The sequence below is a fragment of the Cheilinus undulatus genome, linkage group 7 (genome assembly GCF_018320785.1).
Source record: "Cheilinus undulatus linkage group 7, ASM1832078v1, whole genome shotgun sequence".
Lineage (NCBI taxonomy): Eukaryota > Metazoa > Chordata > Actinopteri > Labriformes > Labridae > Cheilinus > Cheilinus undulatus.
Window position 1 is genome coordinate 50,759,937 of NC_054871.1, and position 21,631 is coordinate 50,781,567.

Sequence of the window (21,631 nt, forward strand, 5' to 3'; positions counted from 1 at the left end):
GGCCCCCAGGCCTTGAGTTTGACACCCCTGATGTAGACTAAAACTTTCAAAAGTGAAAATGACCAAGTAAGTCTAAAAATAAACATCTTAATGAAAAGACTAAAACTTGGCATGCACTGTGAAAGTTGAATTGCTTCATATTAGTGCGATTCGACTCGATTGAAAACATTAATCAAGTTAATCACATCACTACATTGTGATTAATCATGATTAATCACAGCATTTATTCAAAAAGTTTAAGTATATTTTTGGGTTTTTAGATTTTTAAAGGTTGTTATTCTCAACTGTTTTATTTTTATCCTTTAAATTCTATGTACAGCACATTAAAGTGCTGATCTGAGTCCCATTGATACCACTATTTTTTTTAACACCTTAAGGTTTCAAGATTAATCACAAGCATTAACACGTTAATGTTAACAGTCCTACTTCAGACACAAGACCATCAGACAAAATTAATGTGCTCACACTGTACAGGGGACGTCTGGACAGACTGTGACAAATATCAGAGGAGTTTCCTTCTCACAAACTGAGGTTAAAGTCAGATCTGTTGTCTTCATAAAGCAACAAACAGCAATAAAACTGCTCTCGCAGTCAAACCTTAGGTAGGTTTGATAAACTTCTGCTTGTTTATTTCCTTTATTATGAGGATGACAGCTGATTTAATGGTAATATAAGACAGTGGTTCCCAAAGTGGGGTTCAGGACCCCCAGGGCGGTCACAAAAAAGTGAAGGGGGGTCGCAGGATGCTTTCTATAAAACAAAGAAAAATGTCTTTTGATCTAAAATCATTTTTTTTTATTTTACAAAATATTGTTAAAATGAGTTCAAATTAAAATCGAAATGCAGTTTGTGCTTCAAGTAAAAGTGATAAAAAGTACCTAAAATGCAAGCTTTGTCCATGATGCTTTGTGCAACATCGTGCACTTTATCCCCCTCAGGGGAAGATGGGGGTCCCTGATCTGTGACACCATGTTTTGGGGGGTCACAGGCTGAAAATTTGGGAGCCCCTGATATAAGACACTGTCCAACAGTGCCCCAGAGTTGGGGATTCTGCTCGTGGCTTCACTCTCACTGTGTGCAGTTGAATGACCGAAAACTATAAACATGCCAGAAATCCATCTGACCAGTCAGGAGCAGCTGGGCAGGTGACACACCATCAGGCTGAAAGCTGAACCGCCTCCCAGAAAAACCGTGCAACTCAAAATCAGTGTCCATATCTGCTAAAGAAATCACACAGTCTAAAAGCTGCCCAAATAACGCTGCCTGTTCAGGCAGATGGCTATTTTCATTATGAGGGACCAAAAAATATAATATAAAGCAATTTTTACAAAATTTAAAAGCTTTTCAAACCCTGAAAACCAAGAAAATTTCGAACTCTTTATGATTTCAAGCCCTGGTACAAACCCTCATGCACTGAGTTTATCAAAACAGACTAAACTCTCATTCCATGTGTTTAAATATGATGGAATCTTCTGTTAGATTTTCACAAAAAGCAAGAGCTATCTTAACTGCAAAAATATGATGATGAGCAGAACTAGTGAGGAGCAAAGGCTTTCATTTGTGCAATTCAAAATTTAAAGAAATCAGATGTCTGCCTGAAATTTCTGATTGTTAAAAACTAATTAAATACCCAGTATTGGGTGTGAAAGACTTTTTCCTGTATCTTTAGATTTTTACTATGAATAAAAATGCTCTTTGTTAAAATAAAAACAAATAAATGATCATTGTTTGAATTTCAAATAGATTTTGTTGTGGTCATTATGGAAACAGCTGTTACTGGTCCCTGCAGTAAACATGTCTTATCTAGCATTACTAGCACTGACACTAAGAGTATAAAAGATACTGTCTTACCCCATAACTCATTCCAAACTAGACTTATTCTAGTAAATGTGACTTATTCTTTAAAATGTGGTGAGTTTCCCAGCTCATCACAGGTTTAAACTTGAACAAACATATCCACAATGATCATCTATGTTTGGATCAGGTTTTCCTTCACGCTCTCCTAAATCACTTGCATCTGTCCACAGGTCCGATCTGTGCCAGCACCACCGGCCCTGAGCCTGACAAGGACAGGGTGACCCGGATGGATATCGCAGATCTGAGGGAGGTGCTGAGCAAGCAGCGACGTGAGATCGAGACGCTGCAGCTGGTGGTGGATGTGGATGGGAACCTGGTGAATGAGATGAAGCTGCTGCGGAAAGAGAGCAGGAACATGAACTCCAGGGTGACCCAGCTCTACATGCAGCTGCTGCATGAGATCATCAGGAAGAGAGACAACTCTCTGGAGCTGGCCCAGCTTGAGAACCGCGTCCTCAACGTCACTTCTGAGATGATGAGGCTGGCCTCCAGGTACAAGGAGCTGGAAGGACGCTTCGCCACCATGGCTGGGGTGGTCAACAACCAGTCTGTTCTGATCTCGGCGCTGGAGGAGCAGTGTCTGAGGACTCTGGGACGCAGTGAGCTCCCTGTAGTCCCCCCACTGGTCCAAGTAGTACCGCAGAACATACCGGTCAACAACCGGTTCACCAATGAGATACAGAGGGACAACAGTAACAACCGAGCCTTCGCCAGGGGATCACGCATGGAAACCCCCACTGTGAGCCCATTTGGGAACAACCCTCCACCACAGGGAACGCTCACCTCTGATGGTAAGTAGTATTAAAAATCAACCTATAAGGCGGGGCGCACCAGTAGTTGAGTGGTCAAGGCGTACACCATGTAGCCTGGGTTTGAATCCGGCCTAAGGCCCTTTGCCGCATGTCTCTCCCCTATGAATATTGGCCTATATCAGCTGTAAATATCAGCCTATATCAGCTGTAAATATCAGCCTATATCAGCTGTAAATATCAGCCTATATCAGCTGTAAATATCAGCCTATATCAGCTGTAAATATCAACCTATATCAGCTGTAAATATCAGCCTATATCAGCTGTAAATATCAGCCTATATCAGCTGTAAATATCAACTATATCAGCTGTAAATATCAACCTATATCAGCTGTAAATATCAGCCTAAATCAGCTGTAAATATCAGCCTATATCAGCTGTAAATATCAGCCAATATCAGCTGTAAATATCAACCTATATCAGCTGTAAATTTCAACCTATATCAGCTGTAAATATCAGCCTATATCAGCTGTAAATATCAGCCTATATCAGCTGTAGATATCAACCTATATCAGCTGTAAATATCAGCCTATATCAGCTGTAAATATCAGCCTATATCAGCTGTAAATATCGGCCTATATCAACTGTAAATATCAGCCTAAATCAGCTGTAAATATCAGCCTATATTAGCTGTAAATATCGGCCTACATCAGCTGTAAATATCAGCCTAAATCAGCTGTAAATATCAGCCTATATCAGCTGTAAATATCAGCCTATATCAGCTGTAAATATCAGCCTATATCAACTGTAGAGATTAGCCTATATCAGCTGTAAATATCAGCCTATATCAGCTGTATCAGCCTAAATCAGCTGTAAATATCAGCCTATATCAGCTGTAAATATCAGCCTAAATCAGCTGTAAATATCAGCCTATATCAGCTGTAAATATCAGCCTATATCAGCTGTAAATATCAGCCTAAATCAGCTGTAAATATCAGCCTATATCAGCTGTAAATATCAGCCTATATCAGCTGTAACAATCAGCCTAAATCAGCTGTAAATATCAGCCTATATCAGCTGTAAATATCAGCCTATATCAGCTGTAAATATCAGCCTATATTAGCTGTAAATATCGGCCTACATCAGCTGTAAATATCAGCCTAAATCAGCTGTAAATATCAGCCTATATCAGCTGTAAATATCAGCCTATATCAGCTGTAAATATCAGCCTATATCAACTGTAGAGATTAGCCTATATCAGCTGTAAATATCAGCCTATATCAGCTGTATCAGCCTAAATCAGCTGTAAATATCAGCCTATAATAGCTGTAAATATCAGCCTAAATCAGCTGTAAATATCAGCCTATATCAGCTGTAAATATCAGCCTATATCAGCTGTAAATATCAGCCTATATCAGCTGTAAATATCAGCCTATATCAGCTGTAAATATCAGCCTATATCAGCTGTAACAATCAGCCTAAATCAGCTGTAAATATCAGCCTATATCAGCTGTAAATATCAGCCTATATCAGCTGTAAATATCAGCCTATATCAACTGTAGAGATTAGCCTATATCAGCTGTAAATATCAGCCTAAATCAGCTGTAAAAATTGGCCTAAATCAGCTGTAAATATCAGCCTATATCAGCTGTAACAATCAGCCTATATCAGCTGTAAATATATCAGCCTTTATCAGCTGTAAATATCAGCCTATATCAACTGTAAATATCTGCCTAAATCAGCCATAAATATTGGCCTATATCATGTGTAACAATCAGCCTATATCAGCTGTAAATATTAGCCTAAATCAGCTGTAAATATCGGCCTATATCAACTGTAAATATCGACCTATATCAACTGTAAATATCTACCTATATCAGCTGTAAATAACAGCCTAAATCAGTTGTAAATATCACATATATCAACTGTAAATATTTTGGCCTATATCAGCTGTAAATATCAGCCTATATCTACTGTAAATATTTTTGCCTATATCCGCTGTAAATATTTTGGCCTATATCCCCTGTAAATATTGGCCTATATCAGCTGAAAATATCAGCCTATGTCTGCTGTAAATATTTTTGCCTATATCCGCTTTAAATATTGGCCTATATCCGCTGTAAATATTGGCCTATATCAGCTGTAAATATCAGCCTATATCTGCTGTAAATATTTTTGCCTGTATCAGCTGTAAATATTGGCCTATATCAGCGGTAAATATTGGCCTTTATCAGCTGTAAATATCAGCCTACATCTGCTGTAAATATTTTGGCCTATATCAGCTGTAAATATCAGCCTATATCTGCTGTAAATATTTTTGCCTGTATCAGCTGTAAATATTGGCCTATATCAGCGGTAAATATTGGCCTTTATCAGCTGTAAATATCAGCCTATATCTGCTGTAAATATATTTTTGCCTGTATCAGCTGTAAATATCAGCCTATATCAGCTGTATCAGCCTAAATCAGCTGTAAATATCAGCCTATATCAGCTGTAAATATCAGCCTAAATCAGCTGTAAATATCAGCCTATATCAGCTGTAAATATCAGCCTATATCAGCTGTAAATATCAGCCTAAATCAGCTGTAAATATCAGCCTATATCAGCTGTAAATATCAGCCTATATCAGCTGTAACAATCAGCCTAAATCAGCTGTAAATATCAGCCTATATCAGCTGTAAATATCAGCCTATATCAGCTGTAAATATCAGCCTATATTAGCTGTAAATATCGGCCTACATCAGCTGTAAATATCAGCCTAAATCAGCTGTAAATATCAGCCTATATCAGCTGTAAATATCAGCCTATATCAGCTGTAAATATCAGCCTATATCAACTGTAGAGATTAGCCTATATCAGCTGTAAATATCAGCCTATATCAGCTGTATCAGCCTAAATCAGCTGTAAATATCAGCCTATAATAGCTGTAAATATCAGCCTAAATCAGCTGTAAATATCAGCCTATATCAGCTGTAAATATCAGCCTATATCAGCTGTAAATATCAGCCTATATCAGCTGTAAATATCAGCCTATATCAGCTGTAAATATCAGCCTATATCAGCTGTAACAATCAGCCTAAATCAGCTGTAAATATCAGCCTATATCAGCTGTAAATATCAGCCTATATCAGCTGTAAATATCAGCCTATATCAACTGTAGAGATTAGCCTATATCAGCTGTAAATATCAGCCTAAATCAGCTGTAAAAATTGGCCTAAATCAGCTGTAAATATCAGCCTATATCAGCTGTAACAATCAGCCTATATCAGCTGTAAATATATCAGCCTTTATCAGCTGTAAATATCAGCCTATATCAACTGTAAATATCTGCCTAAATCAGCCATAAATATTGGCCTATATCATGTGTAACAATCAGCCTATATCAGCTGTAAATATTAGCCTAAATCAGCTGTAAATATCGGCCTATATCAACTGTAAATATCGACCTATATCAGCTGTAAATAACAGCCTAAATCAGTTGTAAATATCACATATATCAACTGTAAATATTTTGGCCTATATCAGCTGTAAATATCAGCCTATATCTACTGTAAATATTTTTGCCTATATCCGCTGTAAATATTTTGGCCTATATCCCCTGTAAATATTGGCCTATATCAGCTGAAAATATCAGCCTATGTCTGCTGTAAATATTTTTGCCTATATCCGCTTTAAATATTTTGGCCTATATCCCCTGTAAATATTGGCCTATATCAGCTGTAAATATCAGCCTATATCTGCTGTAAATATTTTTGCCTGTATCAGCTGTAAATATTGGCCTATATCAGCGGTAAATATTGGCCTTTATCAGCTGTAAATATCAGCCTACATCTGCTGTAAATATTTTGGCCTATATCAGCTGTAAATATCAGCCTATATCTGCTGTAAATATTTTTGCCTGTATCAGCTGTAAATATCAGCCTATATCAGCGGTAAATATTGGCCTTTATCAGCTGTAAATATCAGCCTACATCAGCTGTAAATATTTTGGTCTATATCTGCTGTAAATATTGGCCTATATCAGCTGTAAATATTGGCCTATGTCCGCTGTAAATATCAGCCTAAATAAGCTGTAAATATCAGCTGTAGCTATGAAAAAGTTTTAAATGGGGCAAGAGAACTATGATAGATTAAGTGTGTTTTGATGACAGATTTTGTTTCTCTGTTGGGTTTTTTGGACTCAGGTTTCAGGTCTGAACATTATTTATTTATCAGTATCTATTTTGGTATTGGCTTAACTGAATTTGTAAACATTGGCATCCCTACTTTTCTTGGTGGAAAACATGTTTTTCTTTTCTTTGACTGGCTTCAGCAAGAGTTTAGTTTACCAACTGGCTTCACTGATAGAGTAGAATGCTGGACTGGCATGACAGCAGCTGCCAGTCAAGTTCATGTTATGTTGTGTCCTCCTTGGCAGCGGCGGTGGATGCCTTCTAAGTTGTTTTGTTAGTCTGATTGGCCTGAAATGAAGTGAGAGACAGAACTTTCATCCAATCACTCCGTGTTTGATTTTGCACCTTCTGTTGGGTGCTGACCAGATGTATGGGAGACATATACCATGCTATGGATATGGGAAACAGTCTACTAGTATGCAGTGTGTCAGGTTATTCTGTGGTCCTCCATCATTTAAGATCTGAAAATGGTCTCGTGTGTAGGCAGCCTTAGAGAGCTGTGAGACTGACAGGGATCCAAAGAGACCGGGAGGAGGAAAAGGGAGCAGAGACAAAATGTCCCTTTGAGTGATGGTCCTCATTATTTCTCATGATCACTAAAATACAATCACCATGCTCTGTTGGTATAACTGAGGCACAGTTTCTGGCGTGCAGCGGCAGCAGTAGTGAAGTCATACATTCCTCTGATTCCCTCTTGGCCGCCTGTGTTGGCTGCACAGCTCTGAGCATGTGTAGGAAATTAGCAGGTTTGGATTAGATCTCTCTGAACAACTCAAAAAAGACTTCCAAGAAAAGGGATTCAGTATCGACTGCAAGGCTTTAGTTAAATTTATGACCAGTCCATGCACGATATGCAGAGGTATGTACCTTCTGATGGACGAGTCCACTAGGCCTCTGACTCGTAGACAAAACAATGAAATCAGATAAAATCCTCGAGGGTCTTTTTGACTTGCTGTGATTTTCTAACAGAGGTGGATTCATTGAGACGTCAGAGGAACATCGGCCTCATATGAAAATGATTGGTGACGTTAGACGCTACTTGGACATGTCCTCTGGTCGGAGCCGTTGTTGTAATGTTGTATTAACGTTGTTTAGACTGTGGAGGGGAGTGCTGACAGAGGTTACACAACCAGACGATGAAATGGAGACAATCATTCATCACATCTGTCTGACAAAACAGGAACAAACGAGGAGTATTTTAATGCCATCAGGGGAGTCTTTGAGTCAGTGATGTAACGCTGCTCACACAGGAATGTTTAAATCAAACTTTCTGCTCTGTCCAACCAAATCTGATACCGAAACCTCAGAGACACACGTCCTCACTCTCACCGGAGAAAATCAATCAGCAAAATGTGCCAAGTGAGAAAGTTAACTATTAAATGGCATTATCTGTAAGAGTAGCACACACATCACAGCATGTCCTAACAGCACCTAAGCACCAGGCATCGTGGCACATCCACAGAAACACTGGAGCTTTCTGCTGATGAGCGTGAACGCCTAATGGATAATGACACAAGACGGAAAAGCTTGAGTGAGGAACGTAAAAGTGATGACAGAAAAACTCACAAATGCCACATACTCCGTCTGCACAGAGACCCACACACAAAGTGTGTGCTCCCTTTCCTGTCCATCTTTCCACTGCACACATCAAGTCCGTCTTTGGTGAGTGCCAAAACACCACTCCACTCTGCTTGACTCCAGATATGCGCCAGATCTATATTCAGAGGAGAAGGTTTCTTATTCCTTGTGAAATTTTCCTGAAAAGTTTGGGGAGTAAATGCCCAAAGAAAACTCTCTCAAAAAATGTAGGTAAACACCTTCAATTTTTGGGAAAATCACCATACGTTTCCTTAAAAATCAAGCAGAAAAAAATATTATGAGTTCGGGTAAATTCACAATGAAAATTATTTCATAATTCAGGGTAAAAATATATAAATCTAATTATATCCTTTGCTGTCAAAAGCTTCAACAATGGAGCAAATGCACTTAAAAGACCCTTAGGCCCCGTCCACACGGAGACGAAAACGTTATCATTCCGTATTGTTTTGAAAAAGTTTTCTGTAAATACACGATTGTTTCAGGAAATGTCGGTGAAGTTAGTATGGAACCACTGAAGACGACTGAAAATGCTGTAGTATATATGCCAAGCCTGTAAGTGGTGCTGTATTGCTGCCATGGAAATGCACCGAAAGAGAGGTTAAGATCACAGAAAACTGCCACAAACTTTCTCCTGGTTGCCGTTCTGGTCGTTCTCCGCAGTGGATTTAAGAACATCTGGTGTCTGCTGTTCTCAGTGATGGTAAAGGAGCATTAGATTTTCTATACAAGCCATAAAAAGCTCAGTAGCTTCTGCAGCACAAACACAACCCTGTAATCCACCATTGTTGTTTTGGTTCGACATGCACATGTAGCTTAAGTGGGCTACGCAATGTGTGACATAATCGTTTAAAGAAAGATGCGGTTGGCTGTCCACACGGAGATGAATGGTAAGCATTTACAGATTTGTTCACTCTGGGACCCGGTTTCAAACAGTAGCGTTTATGGCCTCCTAAAACGCCATTGCCATGTGGATGAAACACCGATACTACAAAAAACGTTTGTGTATACTCATGAATTCGTCTCATTCTAGACCGGGCCTTAGACAAACTTGTGACCCGCAGTAAACAGCTCTGCGACCCACTTTTGGGTCTTGACCCACCTGTTGAGAACCACTTCTTTAATTTCCTAATATAGTCAAAGATCAGTTTCTTAACTTTTGATATCCTAACAGTTTCCTTAATTGTTACTGTGAGTCTAGATGGAAGTTACATCTGATTTTATTTCAAAGTTTTAGCATGTCAGAGATAAACTGTCTGCAGCTGGACCGTCTTGATATCTGTTGCAATACCACATTAAAGGAAAAGTTCCAGGCACGCAGTATTGGGTAATACCTTGTTTGTCTTCATCAAAATTTGCAGACTAACTCCTGCATACAGACTAATTACGCAAAGAAACACCGATACCAAAAGGTTGCCAATGCTGTTGTGTAACTAAGACGCCATGTAGGAGTCTGTCTGCAATATTTGGTCCTGGCCAACACTTCTGTCTCATGAAACCGATGATTTCAGCACCTTCTCTTACAATCAGTCATTAAAATAAAGATTACAAGGCTGCTAAATTATGGAAAAAATGATTATCAAGAATACTTTGATTGATAATGAAATCATGATGAACACGATTACTCAATTTTACTTCATCTTTGTCACATGCATCTACTCAGCTTAAACACTAACACAGTGTTGCTCAACTCTGCTCAACAAAAGAGCCAAATTGTTAAAAAACAAATACCTTTGCAAGAGCCCCAATCCAAGTGGTGAACAGTGACAACAAAAATAAGTTAAAGTAGCAAGAATGGACAAAAGTGGTAAAAACAGGTGAGAAGTGACAAAAAAAATCAGTTGCAGGTGGCAAAAAAAATTGTTGAAAAGTGACCAAAATGGACAAAAAGTAGCAAAATGGGCAAAATTGGGAAAAGGTGGCACCTAAAAAGGCCAAAAAGGAGAAAAATCACAAAAAGCAAAAAAGCAGGATAAAAGTGGCAAAAAATTATGAAAAAGGGCAAAAAAAGGATTACAGTGGCAAAAAGAAGTGGCAAAAATATGCTTAAAGAAGGAGAAATTGATTAAAAGTGGCAAAAGGCCAATGGAAATATACAGGCAAAAAAAATACAGGTTGACAAATAAGTTTGACAATAAAAGCCTGTTGTATAAATGTGGGAAATAAACTTAATAATGAGGGAATAATATTTCAAATTAAGACATAAAAGAGCCACAAATCATCACAAAAGAGCCAAGCGTTGAGTATCACTGCTCTAACATAAAAACTTTAATAAGCTTGCAATAAATCAAAATATAAATGCATAGTACAAAAATATAAATAATAATGCCGATGATTTAAAATCTTTTTTATTTTGGGGCCTCTCGTGCCTTTATTCGATAGAGGAGGACAGTGGATAGAGTTGGAAACAGGGAAGAGAGTGGGGAGAGACAGGCGGTAAAGGGCCACAGGCCAGATTCAAACCTGGGCCGCCTGCGTACATGGTGCACACTTCAAACCACTCAACCATCTGCACACCCCTATCTAAAATCTTTTATAAAACCGGTGCAACCCAGCATGCAGCCCCGTAAACATTTCACCTTGCTTATCTTGTTTTCAATATTGTAGAAGGAATGAATTAATGAAACTTAATCACCTACCCAGCACTACAAGAATAAATCGATTTAAACAGCTGATATTTACAGTATTGAACATTTTCCTATATTTTGACAGCACCAGCCTGAGCAAACCTCAACCCTCCTCTCTTCTCCTTCAGATTCTCCTAAAGCTAACACATCAGCAGATCAGTTTGGTTTGTTTGAGTCCTTTCTAAACCAGGACACGGTGACTTGGTTTATTTTTAAACCTCATACTGAAAGCTCTGTTTGGAGAAGCTGAAGTGTGGGTGACAGGATGGAAAACGAGGACTACCTAGACCGAACCCTCGCTGATCTGTCTGATGAAGAAGACTGATTACTCCTAGAAAAATAAAACCCACACAGGTCTCTGTATCTGTGTTGGGTCTGTATGCGCTCCGACTCACAGCTAAGAAAACCATCTTCATGGACTCCTAGGCCCCCAAGGGCCCCTCACAGTGCTGTTCACACTGGTTCATACATGTAGACACAGGGAAACAGAGGGAACAGGCTGGTGTGGGTTCAGCTGCTGCACCGATCAGTCTGAGGGATAAATCAATGAGAATAATCCGCTCATGTTTGGATGGTCGGAGATTTTCCATTGAACCATTCATCCCTCAAACAGGGGTCTGGCAGAAGACCCCCTCCTCTCACTGACTCTGATGAAGATGACTTTAACACACACGGAGACGACGACTTCTGCTCATGGATCAGGGCGGTATATTTGTTCAGAGGGATGAAAGAGACTGTAACTCTGTTAAAGGATGTGTGCATAAAGAATCAGTAGCAATAACAGGAAGTACTGGCTCTTCTCTGTCTTTTATCTAAATAACAAAGGGGTGTAATAATACACCCAACTTTGGACACAGCTGCTTGTGCATGAGCCTAGAGAGACCATGCTAAAATGTTTGAAAACTTGAGACAATGTGCACGACTTTTCCTGCAAGTTTTGATGAATTTGACGCTCTCCTATAAGCCTGTCTTATGAAACAGATAATACTAGACCAATGCCCAATAGGTCTGTTTCTGAAGCAGAGTTCAGACTAGGGAAGGGATCAGAATCACTAACATACAATCTCGTCATCCGTCTTTTTCACTCCCCAGGACCCTTCAGGGACTGTTTCCAGGTGCGACAGGCTGGTCACACCACCAGTGGGATATACCTGCTAAAGACGGACGGGAGCGATCAGCTGATCCAGGCCTGGTGTGAACACAGCCTCGACAACGGAGGATGGACCGTGTTACAGAGGAGGAAAGACGGATCTGTTAATTTCTTCAGGAACTGGGAGAACTACAAGGTAAGACCAGGAACCTTCATGGGGGAAGTTTGGGGGACAATCCTGCAGAATACTACCTCATATTAAGAACGTTTGGCACACATTAAATCAAGTCTCAACCAGCTGAGGATGGGGCAGGGCGTTTTGATAACCTGACACGCCAGATGGATTTGTTTCACACATCCATCTGGGAAAGCTTCAATAGGTAACGTTTGGAAAAAGGCAGAGGATTTGAAAAAAACTCGGAGGGTGATTGGGTGAACATTCTGTCTGTCACATCTCTGCGGGCCAATCAGAGCAACAAAACACATGAAGTAGCCGCTATCAAGCTGCACGTGCGCAGCTACTGAGGAATAACGCGAAACATGGCGACTCTAGACATGTAACTACTTGACATTTGTCGTTTTGGAAAAGAAAACAACTCACTGCTGTTTTTTGTTCTTCTTTTACAAAGAAATGTCACCAAGTTCTGATGAAACTGGTGCTTTAGCAGCATCCATGCTAATCTCTTCCTCCATAACTGCACCAGCTCTTGCTGCTGCTTGTTAACGTCACGAAAGTACTGCCCCTCGTCGCTAAATGGTCCTGTCACTTTCTAACCGGGCCCAAACGGTTCAGATGGGAGCTTTGCACGATGGATTCGCCAGCGATAAACAAGGAAACGGGCGTATCAATCTGCTTTGCAAGGTAAGGGTTTTGATCCATCAATCAGCCCTAGGTTGAAGCTTGCTGAAAAGACATGGAGCATGCTCAGAATACTGAGGCCAGAACATTTGCAAATGCAGTACTGTGCAGAACGTTAAGGCACGTTTGGGCCAAGAATTAAAGCCTGGATGTGGTGAGTAGCTGCCTGAGAACAACAGAAGGAGGACTAGTCGCACTTTGGATGTCCTTGCATATTACCAGGGGCGCCTCTCCAGCCTGGGTTGTGGCACATCAGGCTCTGAGATGACTCCTTAGTGCCCTACATGCCTAAAACATCTACACATGACTGTGCATGTGCAGAAGTACTTACAAAATGGTGATATATCCCCTTCAAGTGTGTTCACCACTTTGCCTTGGTCTCACAGTTTACATTGGGTTTACTGATCAGAGTAAACAGCTGAGTGCAGAGGGAGCATTTAGGGACTTGGGGATCCTCTCCCTCCATGCGTCAGCCTTTGAGATGTGATCCAAAGTTAAACTCTGTTTAATGACACCCAGAGCTCCAGATGATGGAGTTACAGCCCGATAAATAAAACTGACTTTCTCAGAAAAAAGTTAATGAGGCTGATGCAGGAGTTTCCTCTCTGTCAAAGATTAATCCTTAGTGTTCAGCTGAGAAACAGGACCGCGTCTGCAGCTCTGGATTTTTCTTTAGCTCTTTATCTAACCTGTAAACCTCCTCCTGATGGACTGTAATTCTACTTAGAGAGAAACTGCAGATTTAAACTTTCACTCTTTATCGTCTCACTGAGATCTGATTGATTTACTCGTTTGTGTTCTTTGGATGCGACTTCTGACTGACCACAGAAGAAGAAAGTACAAACCCACAGCTATGACTGACTTAGATTAATCCTTCGTTTTGTTTTTCAGACATTTAACGTCAAACCACAGCTGCAGATAAACAGCTGATAAAGGCCTCTGTCCCCTGAAGGCTTGTGTTATGCCTGGCAGCTCCCATAATCTCAGTTTAACAGCACTTCTACTCGTTTGCTTGCTAATAAAAGCTGGTCCTGTTTCTCTAGACCAGCCGTTTTCAACCTTTCTTTGCCCAAGTCAAACCTAAGATCAAGCCAAAATCTCAAGGCACACCAAATCAGTATTTATACAAAATAGCCTCTTTAAAACATGTTAAAGTAAACTGAGCATATAGCATTAGTTAAGGCAGGCCATGGAGTCAGGCGCTGTCATATAACTGAGATTAGCTGATTTTAGCTTGCCCTCATCAGCTGATGGCCTGCTATGAGCAAATGGAACTCATGCTGCCATATTTAAACCGTTTTAGCCTGGCAAAGCTCTGCAGCTCCCTCCTCAAGCTGCTTTTTACAAGCCTCCTCCACCCCAGCTCCTCCTTTATTCTGCCTCAGAGTCATTCTGTTGTCATGGATGCCTGCTCTGTGGTTTTTGCTGCTTCCCTCTCTGCCTCAGGCTTTCCTTGTAGACACAGCAAACAGGAACAAGTGTTCCTGGCTTATGGAAGGACAGGGAGACCTGAGAACAGTCAAATATGAATGTCACCAATAAGTGCAAATTTACAACTGCTAATAAAGCAAATCATGTGAGTTTCTTGACAAAGTGGTCCGATCGATCGGCGCCGATTAGGTCCGACCTAACTTAAGTAATTGTATATGGTTGGACAAATTCCTATGGTACACCAAGACTTGGCTCAAAGAACACCAGTGTGCCTTGCCGCACCGTTTGAGATCCAATGGTTAAGCCCGGGGTGTCAGACTCAATCACAGCAGGGGCTGGATTCTGGATTCAGGTCTAACCTGAGGGCCTAACAGGGTCACCTTTTTAACCAGAAACTGTCAACCTTGTTTCACCAGTAATAAAATATGAAAAAAAAGCACTGATGATAAACAATTTTGACATTTAAAAAGTTATAAAGATAAGTTCAAAGGCTCACAATCTGAGAAAGGTCAATTTATTAGTTCAAGAAGGTCAAAACATGAAATTTAAAAATAATGTTTTAAAGGCAAATGTATTAGAAAGAAAGTAAAAATCATGAGTTTAAACAGTCAAAATAGGAAATAAAATTTGTAATCATGAAATTAAAAGTCAAAATATGATTCAAATTTTAAAATGTGAGTCTAAAAGGTCAAACTATGGGATTATGAAGTCAAAGTTTGGAGTTGAAAATATGAGATAAAATACAAAATAACTGGTTAAAAAGGTCAAAATATGGATTAAAATGTAGAAAGTTGAAATGCTCAAAGTATGAAATAAAAAGCCAAAAACCGAAGTTTGAGTCCTAACTGTGGGATTCCTGACTTCTTATCTAAACATTTTTACTCCTTACTTTTCAGATTTTATGACCTAACAAGGATATCTTAAATCATCAGAGATAAGTTAACATTTTTATACATGAGGAAATCTGCAGACCTCAGACTGATTGGCCAATTATAACAGAAATATGAGTTAATTTTGCGGGCCGGATTTAACTGTTCCACAGGCCAGATTTGGACCCCGGGCCTTGAGTTTGACACATCTGCTATAGACAGAGACCTTAGAGTTCTTTCAAAAGTGTTTTGTAAGCCTAATATTTAATTTTATTCAAGCAATTACTAATCAAACAACAAAGAAACATAAAAACAATGAGAAATTCTGCCACTGCTAAAAATAGAAGAATCTACAAGCACATTTATAGGCTTACTGGTCATTTAGACTGTCTTACAGCTGAAAAGCTTTTGTTGTTATGCTCCTTTTTTCATGTTTTGATGCGGAGAGCTGAAAACACTGAATATAATTTTGTATGGAAAATAGCGTCAGAGCAGAAATGTTAGAGGGGTCGCAGTGGCAGTAAACTGGTTTCAATACCATCACTGGTATTCACAGAATGGATGTTTGCAACATCGTCACCAGATTAAATGCACTGTAGTTCACAGGCGAGGTAAAACTTATGCCACCGCTAGTGCAGTGTGGTGATAAGTGCTCAGTCTGAGTCCAGTCAGCTGCATGTTTATGTCTCCAGCATTACGAGCAGCTAGGTGAGCATGACTTTTTTGCTTCTCTAAGTTTGATTTCTATTATAACAGCAAGCTAAAGACTGTGCTCACTCTGCAGAGCATATATGTCAGTCTGGGATTGACACAAGCCATGTCGTCTGGGTTTGTTTTTAGCCCCAGTGTGTTTAAACTTGTGACTCCTTTAATGTAAGTCCATGTTGAGTCTAAGAGCTGTGGGGTTGAACCAAGTCAGAGATGCAGCTGCAGACATCAAAGTCACCTTTGATGATAAACACTCTGCATCCCTCAATACCTTCACAATAAAAGTCTTCTGCTGTTATTTCTTGGGTGCTTTTATTGCGAGCACCCCCCTTTAAAATTATGGCATAGTCAACAGCTGATTGTCGCATCTCAGCAGTACAAAAGTGCAATTTCTGCAAAGAACAGAGAAAGACAGGCCTATAAAATCATTTTACTGTGATCTTAAGCTCAGACATGATATCAGTCTGCTATCACATGTTTGTTTAGGGGAGAAGGGGGTCTGTAGCACCTGAATATGCATTTTAATATGTTATCTATTTCAACTTTGTAAAACCAAGGTATAATACTGTTACTGTAAAGGGCAAGAAAAATATCGCGATATGATATTTAGGCCAGGCCTAGGTAGGGGACACAGATCCTAGACCCTTGTATCTCTCAGGGTGAGCATTAGATGTCCTGTTTCATCGCTTTGAGTTGACAAGCCTCTAATGGCGATGATGTGAATAGCCAGAACACAACACTTCAATCACTGATATAGATATTTTTAAAGCAACCCCCCCTCCACTTTGTAAAAAAAAAGAAAAAAAAACTACCAGGCTCAAGAAAAGTTTCCCATCTGACACTTCAGTGCTTAGTCAAGCTCCCTTGTTCCTCGTCCATATCAACTGGATCAACATAAAGAAAAATACAAAGAGGCATAGAGTAAAGAGGAGTAAAACCACTGGATTGCTTGCATGCTGTTAGGAAAGTGCAATCAGACAGCATGCTTTAGGAGCACGCTGTAACAGATAAACATCTGTATTAATGACAGGCATCTGTCTGTGGTTGTCATCCCTGCAGAAAGGATTTGGGAACATAAACGGCGAGCACTGGCTGGGTCTGGTCCACATCTATAGTCTGGGGAAACAAGGCGACTACAAGCTGATGGTGGAGCTGGAGGACTGGACAGGGAAGAAGGTTTATGCCGAGTACAGCAGCTTCCGACTTGAGCCAGAGAGCGACGGATTCCGGCTCAGGCTCGGTACCTACCAGGGCAACGCCGGTGACTCGCTCAGCAGCCACAACGGCAAACAGTTCACCACGCTGGACCGTGACAAGGACGCCTTCTCAGGTACGAGGGGTGAGGGGCTTGGAACCATGAGATCCATGCATTAAGGGGATGCTCCTGTTTGTGACGCTGTCTCTGTCTCCCAGGTAACTGCGCTCACTTCCATAAAGGCGGGTGGTGGTACAACGCCTGTGGACAGACCAACCTGAACGGGGTGTGGTACAGCGGGGGGGTTTACCGCAGCAAGTTTCAGGATGGGATCTTCTGGGCAGAGTACGGAGGAGGTTTCTACTCCCTGAAGTCAGTCCAGCTAATGATCCGACCCATCGAATGAGCCTTAGACACTCCTCGTTTCCTTTCCTGTTCCCTCCTTCCCAAAAACTGAACCAGGACCAGAGACTGTGACATGAAGGAGGAGAGGCAGCCATGTTTCTGACCAGACAATAAGACTATAATGACTGTCAGTCTGAGCTGTGGTCTCCCATCATGACTTAGGCCAGTAATGGTCCCCCCTGTCCTTCAGTGCCCTATGTTTATCTCTGAGCGTATTAAAGGGAAAACAAGAGATTTCTTCTGAGCAGCTAACTGAGACTATTTATACCAGACCGTACTGGATGTACTGGATGTACTGGGTGAACTGGGATGATTGACTGTAGTAGCATTACAGTGATGTGATTTAAATATGTGCTTCCAGTTAGAATATAACGGGTAGCTTTGAGTCTGCAGGTGTGTTGGTGCTGTTTAGACTCCTGGACGTCCTTCAACAGAAAAACAAATCTGTTAAAAAGACAGGGATGCAGTGGTTTAGTTTTTAAAACAGATCCTTCACCCAGTTTTATAGAATATAGTTACACACAAGTGCCTTACAACTGAGTTCTTTAAAACAGGGTATCCACCTTCTTCCTTTAGGCTCTACTGTAGATGTGATCATGGGTGGAACTTCTGGTGATGAAGAAATGGGAAAAACACGTTCCTACTAGTGGCTAACCACCCACCACCTGTCAGTTTAAAAGGAATTTACCTATAATTCATTTTTTAAATCAGATATTTAACATTTTAGGGCTGTCCTTGCAGAGCTCTTGGTTCCCATTGTGCCATTAGTGGCTGTATGAATAATTGGACAAAGCTCAATTTGTGTCTTCAACAGCTGTGTTGTAAGCACGCTGTTCCCTGGTCTGAATGCATCAGGGATTTACTTCCACTCAGAATCCAGACAGAATTATTACTGACCTATAGATGAGACTATGTGAAGTGGGGATATCAATAAAAACACATTTTTGAAAGACAGATTCATGAAATAATACAAACCTCAGATCATACACAAACTAAAATGTGTGTTGTTTCCTTCCTAGGCCACCGTGTTTGTTTTAAAGACCCTAAAAAGTGAGAATTTGTGTCTCAACCAGGGCCGTTTCTAGCTTTGTGGGGGCCTTATGAAAAATGCTGTTTGGGGGCCCCTAGTTTGCCAAGCCACGATGGAGAGATTCCTGATTCAGTAGATGATCCACGAACATGCTGATGCATGCATGCCTGATATGCAGGATAACCCCTCATATTAAAATGAAACATCTAAAGTTGAGCCACTCAAGCAAAATAGCAAGGAAAACAAAACTACTCTATATGGTGGCTTTCACACTAGGGTCTCCTCCTTGGCAGGGTTGTAAACCAGCTACGTATATACCGCCACCTGCTGAGAGTCCGCGTATAGCAAGAAATGGCCCAAGTTCTAACAAACTAGAAATGCTGAATATGGTTGCTGTAAACATGTGACACTGAGATCTACATGAGACTGATTTAAGATTTAGACCGTTAGAAAGTTTTTCACCTCTTTCCTCGGTGGGTTTAATTTGGGCGGGGCCCGTATGTGGTGTCACCACCCAACAATGGGGATTAACCCCGCCCCTCTAACACTACAATGGTATAAAATCACTGAGTAGTTCATCTCAGTGAAAGATAACAGCCAGGTAAATGCTTTTTTTTTTTTACTGTTCATTGGGGATGAATGTGCTAAATCTATCATCCACACTGGCCAGGAGATCATTCAAAGCAGTGGTTCCTGAGCTTTTTCCTAAGAGCCGCTCTTACTGAAGGACCCCCAGGACCCACACAAACAAAAGGTGATACATGAATGTCAAAATGATCAAATTCAAAAGTGTGCATGTGTTTTATCCTGATTTTAGTTAGTACGAGTGACTCTAATTTTGGTTGCCACCTCAAAGCAGACTGAACCTTCCCTGAAATCTCTGGCGCACCCTCAACCAAAGATTTAAAGCATCATAAAAGAGAGATATGAGCCAGAAAGGAGACTTTGTCTCTTCTCTGACACAGAGGCAGCCAGCTGATCAAAAGGTCAAGATAAGGTTAAGGAGCAGAATAACAGCATGAGTGCTTTCCTACAGTCAGCATTTTTAAAAATTTGAGAGGATTGTATGTCTCGTGAGTGGGTGTGGCTTCAGCTTATTCAACAGACACGCCCACAGCATCCTGGAGCAGATTTTACTGCCTTATTATTCATGATTTTGAAGCTTAATTGTACAAACTCAGAAATGTTCTATTTGACTGAAATTTGACCTGGGGGCTCATAACACAGTTGCCTGCCATAAAACAAACCTAAATACAGATTTATCTTCACTTTACAGGGTCTTTACAGTAAACAGTAGTGAGCCATGACAGCTGTGTGTTTTTGTACATGTAAATCAAAGTATAATAAAACACCATTAGCCACTAGCTAACAACACTGAAACACCCAAGCTTGTTGATGTGAGATTTTAATGCTCTGACTGGACTCTATGTCTGCTTTAAGCACATAAGGTCACGTCACTACTCCTTTAACTAAACACCACTGTCCTAACCTGACACGCCAGATGGATGTGTGAAACACATCCATCTGGCACATCCATCTCAGCTTCAATCAAAAACGTCCGAGAAAAGGCAGAGGCTTTGAAAAACACTCGGAGTGTGATTGGATGAACGTTTTGTCACATCTCTACGGGCCAATCAGAGCAAGGAAACACGTGACGTAGCAGCTATCGAGCTGCATGTGCGCAGCTAGGGGTATAACGCGAAACATGGAGACTATAGACATGTCAGTACTCTAATTTTGTCGTTTTTGAAAAGAAAACAACTCACTGCTGTTCTTTGTCCTTCTTTTAATGAAGAATTGTTGTCACGTTCTGATAAAACTGGTGCTTTAGCAGCATCCACGCTAATCTCTTCCACCATAACTGCACCAGCGTCCTCTCGCTGCTTGCTTATGTCACGACTCCACCACGCCTGAAAGTACTGCCCCTCGTCGCTGATTGGTCCTGTCACTTTCTAACTGAGCCCAAACGGTTCAGACGGGAGCTTTGCAAGATGGATTTGCCAGTGAGAAACGTGGAAATGGGCGTATCCATCTGCTTTGCAAGGTTACCACGGACCTTCTTACTATGTAAATACAGATAATGAGCTAATAAAGCTAGCTACATATTCCTATTTGCTTACTCTTCAATCACCCTTGTAGTACCTGCAATCATAATAAACCACACACATAAATCAGATCTGCAGGTTTGTGGGAAGTTAGAAGTCTAAATCTCTCAAAAGTGTGAAAAATTCCCACACATGTAATATGACCATGAAAAATGAATGTTTTGGTCATTGTTGTTCGTTGTAGGAACTGTGTCATATGTCCTTTGTCTGTACCCTGCATATTTAAGATGCAGTTACTTCCTTTAACATGACGAGATGTGTGGCCACAGACTTACCGGGTGAGCTGTTCACATGCAAAAGAAGTGATGTTTTTGTCTGCTTTCTATGAACTGTGAAATAACTTGTTTTCGGTTAAATAAACCTTAGGAGGGTTTAACGAATATTGTTGACAATCATGTGAGTTTAGACATGTATGTTATTGGTATCACATTTGTGGGCAGTTATTGCATTTGCAGGTGTTACAGTCCTCCCAACCCTCTACAGTCCTCACTCTAGATCAGAGGTTCGCAACCTTTTCGACCCATGACCCCCAAAATAAAGGTGCCAGAGACCAGGGACCCCCACTGTACCTGAAGGTGGTTGATCACAGCCATGCACATTCTAGAGTAGTCATGTGGAGACAAGGGGGGATAAAGGGGAGAGCTTTCTGGCACCCAGCCAAACTGGGGACCCATGGAGGTCAGCAAAACCATGGTCCATTGTAAAGTTAAGCTGGGAAATCCATAAACAGGACAATCCATCTGCTTTGCAAGGCTACATATTTCATATTTAACCTGAAAAACCACTCTTCTCAAAAACAAATATCCTTTTTTATCACTTCTGTAGTAAAAAGCCTTCTTAAAAATCTAAATCCCTTTGGTTGAAGAAAGGATTAAAATGTTTTAAAAATAGCTACAATGGGTTAGTAGTGACCAAAAATGGTGGAAAAGGTGGTGAAG

General features: G+C 40.6%; 2 protein-coding genes across 3 annotated transcripts in view; one reads left to right on the forward strand and one right to left on the reverse strand.

The window, feature by feature from the left end:
• Positions 1–20,272, forward strand: part of angptl1a (angiopoietin-like 1a) — a 42,808-nt gene extending 22,536 nt beyond the window's left edge. The window contains exons 3-6 of the mRNA XM_041791517.1: positions 2,028–2,648; positions 12,094–12,287; positions 17,018–17,288; positions 17,372–20,272. Of these exons, the coding sequence (XP_041647451.1) occupies positions 2,028–2,648; positions 12,094–12,287; positions 17,018–17,288; positions 17,372–17,559 (1,274 nt within the window). The 3' untranslated portion in view covers positions 17,560–20,272. The remainder of the gene's footprint in view (positions 1–2,027; positions 2,649–12,093; positions 12,288–17,017; positions 17,289–17,371) is intronic.
• ralgps2 (Ral GEF with PH domain and SH3 binding motif 2) overlaps positions 1–21,631 on the reverse strand; it is a 140,273-nt gene that overhangs the window by 45,689 nt on the left and 72,953 nt on the right. The window lies entirely within an intron of this gene.